Genomic DNA, 4976 nt, shown 5'->3' with positions numbered 1-4976 from the left:
AAGTTAAATTGTAGAAATGAGGCTTTTTCAATTGTAAAATGAGAGGGTTGATTCAGATGATTGTAAAGGGTTCTTTGAAGGTCAGATACTAGGATTCTGTAACTCCATCTCCAATCATCAAGGATTCCTATTATTTTTATTTTTCACCCCCTCTACATAAAACTAACTAAATTATCTAATGCACACAAGGTGCTTAACTGTGTAGAAAAAATCAATTATAGTCTTTTTTCAAAGGAATATTCTATTCTGATATAAATAACTGCCCTGACTTGTGTGTGTGTATATTTTGTTTTGATGTTACAGATAGGAGGTTTCCCTGTGCAGGCCTTGCTCACCACGTCTCTCTTTCATCAGACCATTCCTGCAGAGAAAGGGTGGATGTTGTTAATAACCAAATGAGCATTCAGCCTCTATTTGACAGGTTTCCCACGTGGAAGTGAAAAGCTCCCCACAGGAATGTGTACCCTGCAAACTGACATCATGTGGCGACAAGACGTCTCCTCCCAAGTGGCTTCTGAGAATGAACACTCATAAAATGGATCCTTGAAATGCGTCTGCTTGAGGACTGGGAGCTTGGAAGTTAAACAAAAGATCAAAACAAAGGCTTGGCTTCAGGTGGTGGAGAGAGAAGAAGGGAGCTAAGGAGCCAAAGCAGAAAGGACAGCCGAGAGCTGATGCAGGAGTCCCAGCAGAATCAAGCACTCGTTCATTATGATGGACATGCTCACACACTCGATTCCACGTTAGCGTCATGGGTTATCCCATACGTGGCCTCAGAGACATTAAATGACCTTCTGGAAGTCACACAACTCATAAGAGGAGTAAGAATAGTCACCCTGGGACCAGCACTGTGACGTAGTAAGCCTCAGCCTGTGGTGCCAGCATCCCATATGGGTGCCAGTTCATGTCCTGGCTGCTCCTATTCCAATTCAGCTCTGTGTGTATGGCCTGGGAACGCAGTGGAGGATGGCCCAAGTGCTTGGGCCCCTATACTCACATGGGCGACCCAGAAGAAGCTCCTGGCTCCTGGCTTCGGATCAGCCCAGCTCCAGCCTTTGAGGCCATTTGGGGAGTGAACCAGCCGATAGAAGACCTTTCTCTCTGCCTCTCCTTCTTTATCTGTAACTCTACCTCTCAAATAAATAAAAAAATAAAATATATTCACACACTTCTGATACTAGAACTAAATATACTCTTTTATACCCATTTGCAATCAAATGTCACACCTTTTTGAGGTGAGTACAACAGAAAATAAAAATTCATAGGCATTAGTCCTTTAACTCTTGGAAGATCCACACTTTCTCCCTAAACTGGTGTATAGAGACATTAACAAAAAAACACCAAGAAACCTGCCACACTACCTACTGAAACAGTTACAATATATCAGCTCTGAACTTGAGTTTTTCAAAGGGACCTAATAATTTAGTGCTGAGAAAGGTCTATCTTGGGACGAGCATTAAAAAGGGGTTGGAGGGGGAGGAAAAAAAGAAAGGGAGAAGAAAGGAAAGAAGAAGTAGAGAAAGAGAGGCAAGAAGAGGAATAAAAGTCAATTCTATCAGGTAGGGGGAAAGGTGAGTTAAAACTGAAAAGCATTCCACTTGGAAAGTAGATTCCCGGGCTAATCTCCAAATCTGGAGACCCTTCAGCCCCGTAACTCCTGTTAAGTCACCAGAAGGGTTCCTTGTGCAATACAGCCCAACAACTGAAGGCGATTTTTCCATGGATGTGGCTGAATAAGACTCCTTGCTAAAAGAGGGAAGCAGGAGGGTGGATGAGTTAGGTGTAGCTCTCCAGGCCTCAGATGCTTCTGGTTTGGGGAGGCGAAGGAGCTGCATGCCAGACAAAGCTTTTCCCACGCTTTGGTCTCCTGTTCTAGAACTCCCTCTTTGCTTCTTTCTCCAGACCTAGGAGAGTACTTCAGACAGCCCATGGAAATGTGTTCTATGAAAAAATTATGCATGAATTTCAAAAAGTTTTGCACAGCATTAAGCTTATATTTTAATTCCATTTTTCCAAAAACTGTTTGAGATACCCTCATGAGATTTACCTTCATCAGGTATAAGCTTCCCTGTGCATTATGATGTCTGATCATCTCAAAAATATTTTGCCTTTCTAAATTACATGATTTAGCCAACTAAGATTTGTGAGTTTCACATTTAAAATAAAATTGATATGGTTACTTTGAGGATTTGCTTGTTATCTTGAAATCATGAGTTAAGTAGCAGTTTAGGTTAATTGTAGCTGTAAACACCATCAAAAAGTTGATATGTGAAAAGCAAAATTAATCACCACTCCTTTCCCACACACACACAATTGCGCATACCATCTAGCACATGAAATGAGACCTTAAAGTGGACTAGCACTGTGCGTCATTGTGCCATTCCCTATTTTAAGAAGTAAATTTCCATGCTGATTTTTTATTCTGGAACATCTAACCACCAAACATCAGAATGCAGTGGGGACCCAGAAGTGAGCTGAATTATTGAAAAAGTAAAAGCAAAACAGGCCCAGAAAGCTATTATGTGCATTCATAATAGATTTACCAAATTTAAGGGTGCTGAGAAATGCATTTATTTAATTTGGAAGACAAAAATCTCTTAATAGCCCTTGGAAATTTGTGGGATTTTTTTCCTCCAAATCTTCTGAAAGCTTTGTTAATTAAATTAGACAGAAGCCAGAAGCACAGAGCAGAATACAGACTCTCTAAAGAAAGGTATGTTAATTCAAGTTCAGGTTTAAGCGCTTCATCTCATACACTTCTATGTACAAGAAAGCTTATTATTTTTTACTAAACATATCCTTACATATTCGTATGAGGAGTGGAGAATACAAAGGTGTCTGCCAAGTGAATGAGAGTAGGAACATGGGTAGGGATGGGAGGATAGGACATTGAAAAGATTTGATCTCAAATCACCCAACTCTTGGTCAAGTCCCCTGTCCTTCAAATTACAACCTTTTCTGAAACATTATTAAAAGTGTTGAAACATTCTTTGTTAGAAATTTTAGCTTTCAAACTCATGAACCAAAGAAATGAAAAAAACATAATACTGTGCATTTCAGTTGATAAATCTTATAAATAAGGATGTGATCCTTTCACCAAATTCAATGGCAAATGGAAATTTCTTACAATTGAAAATAAAAAGACAGAAATTCAACACATTCAGTTGTGTGCTGTGGTCTTCTGCTTTAAACCACATCAAGAAATGAATGCACGAAGAGTTTAAATGTGCTATGCTGTTCGCTAAACGTAAGATCATCTTCCTGAGATATTTCCCAGTGTTGCTCCCTACAACTTCTCCTAGTGGCAGAAATAACCACTGTTGTTGGGGAAGAACTGAAATTTGCAAAACCTCAAAGTCATGAATGCATTTAGATCTGAGAGAAGGTTTATGCCTCAGCTGCCTGCCGACTTCCTACACACACTTAGAGACTGGGGGCAAAGTTTGTTCAGTAATTTCCAGAGAGCGTTTTTCACTTCTTTGTTCCTGAGACTGTAGATCAAAGGGTTTAGCATGGGAATCACCACAGTGTAAAACACAGATGCTATTTTGTCTGTGTCCATAGACTGGCCAGAGCTGGGCTGCAAGTACATGAAGATGATCGTGCCGTAAAAGATGGAGACCGCAGTGAGGTGGGAAGCGCAAGTGGAGAATGCTTTCTTCCGCCCTTCAGCAGAACGCATTTTTTGGATGGCGATGTATATGAAGAAGTAAGAGGTAAGAATGACCAGGAGTGTGAAAAAGACATTGAAGCCCACCACAGAGAAGACAACCAACTTGCTGATGTGTGTGTTGGAGCATGAGAGAGCCAAGAGAGGTGGAATGTCACAGAAAAAATGATTAATCTCATTAGAACCACAAAAGGAAAGTCTGAAGGTGTCTGCTGCATGGATAGAGGCATTGAGGAAGCCACAGACATAGGAGCCAATAGTCAGGAGGGCACACACACTTGCTGTCATGGTGGTGGTGTAGTGAAGAGGCTTACATACTGCTGCATGGCGGTCGTAGGCCATGGAAGCCAAGAGGTAGCACTCTACAGTGGCAAAACCCACAAAGAAGAAGAACTGAGCCGCACAACCATTGTAGGAGATGACCTTGTTCCCTGATTGCAATGCAGCCACCATCTTGGGAGCTACAGCTGAGGAATAACCCAGATCCACAAAAGAGAGGTTACTGAGGAAGAAGTACATTGGAGTGTGGAGATGGGAGTCTGAGTGGATGATCATCATCATCCCCCCATTCCCAACCAGAGTGATGAGGTAGATGAACAAAAATATCAGGAGGAGAGGAACCTGAAGATTGGGGTCATCTGTTAATCCCAAGAGGATGAACTCTGTCACTTCTGTGCTATTCTCCATTGAGGTCAACTGTAGGTTAGCCTGATGATTAAAGAAAATGAGTTAATAAAACTCAAATGAAAGAGGGGATGATGGGATAATAAAAATAGAAACCTTATATATATATATAATATATATATAAAGCATGATACGTAAGACACACATGAGACCTTTCAACTGTATAATAGAATTTAATCTTAAGAGATATGAGCTATTACGCCTATTTTACAGATGAGAAATTTAGTGCTCAGGGAGCTTAATTTTTTTAACTTTTATTTAATAAATATAATATATAATAAATATATATAATAAATATAAATAATATAATAATAAATATAAATATAAATTTCCAAAGTACAGCTTATGGATTACAATGGCTTTTCCCCCCCATACCTTCCCTCCCACCCGCAATACTCCCATCTCCGTTCCCTCTTCCATTCCATCCACTTCAAGATTCATTTTCAATTATCTTTATATACAGAAGATCAACTTAGTATATATTAAGCAAAGATTTCAACAGTTTGCACCCACACAGAAACATAAAGTGTAAAATACTGTTTGAGTACCTGTTACAGCATTAATTCACCTTGAACAACACATTAAGGACAGAGATCCTGTGGAAGGTCTCTCCTCCCTTCAG

The 4976-nt window shown here is 40.0% G+C and overlaps 1 protein-coding gene across 1 annotated transcript; it reads right to left on the bottom strand.

Annotated features, from left to right (window-relative positions):
* Positions 1 to 2445: 2445 nt before the first annotated feature.
* Positions 2446 to 4357, bottom strand: OR5B21 (olfactory receptor family 5 subfamily B member 21). Its single transcript, XM_008273279.5, has 2 exons — positions 3465 to 4357; positions 2446 to 2548 (listed from the first exon to the last, which is right to left on the bottom strand). The coding sequence occupies exons 1-2, from the start codon at positions 4355 to 4357 to the stop codon at positions 2446 to 2448; spliced, it is 996 nt and encodes a 331-aa protein (XP_008271501.2).
* Between the last annotated feature and the right edge of the window lie 619 nt (positions 4358 to 4976).

Source organism: Oryctolagus cuniculus, chromosome 1 (genome assembly GCF_051225735.1).
Source record: "Oryctolagus cuniculus isolate XC-2025 breed Fujian yellow rabbit chromosome 1, ASM5122573v1, whole genome shotgun sequence".
Lineage (NCBI taxonomy): Eukaryota > Metazoa > Chordata > Mammalia > Lagomorpha > Leporidae > Oryctolagus > Oryctolagus cuniculus.
Note: the sequence above shows the minus strand (reverse complement) of the source record. Positions and strands in the feature narration are given on the sequence as shown.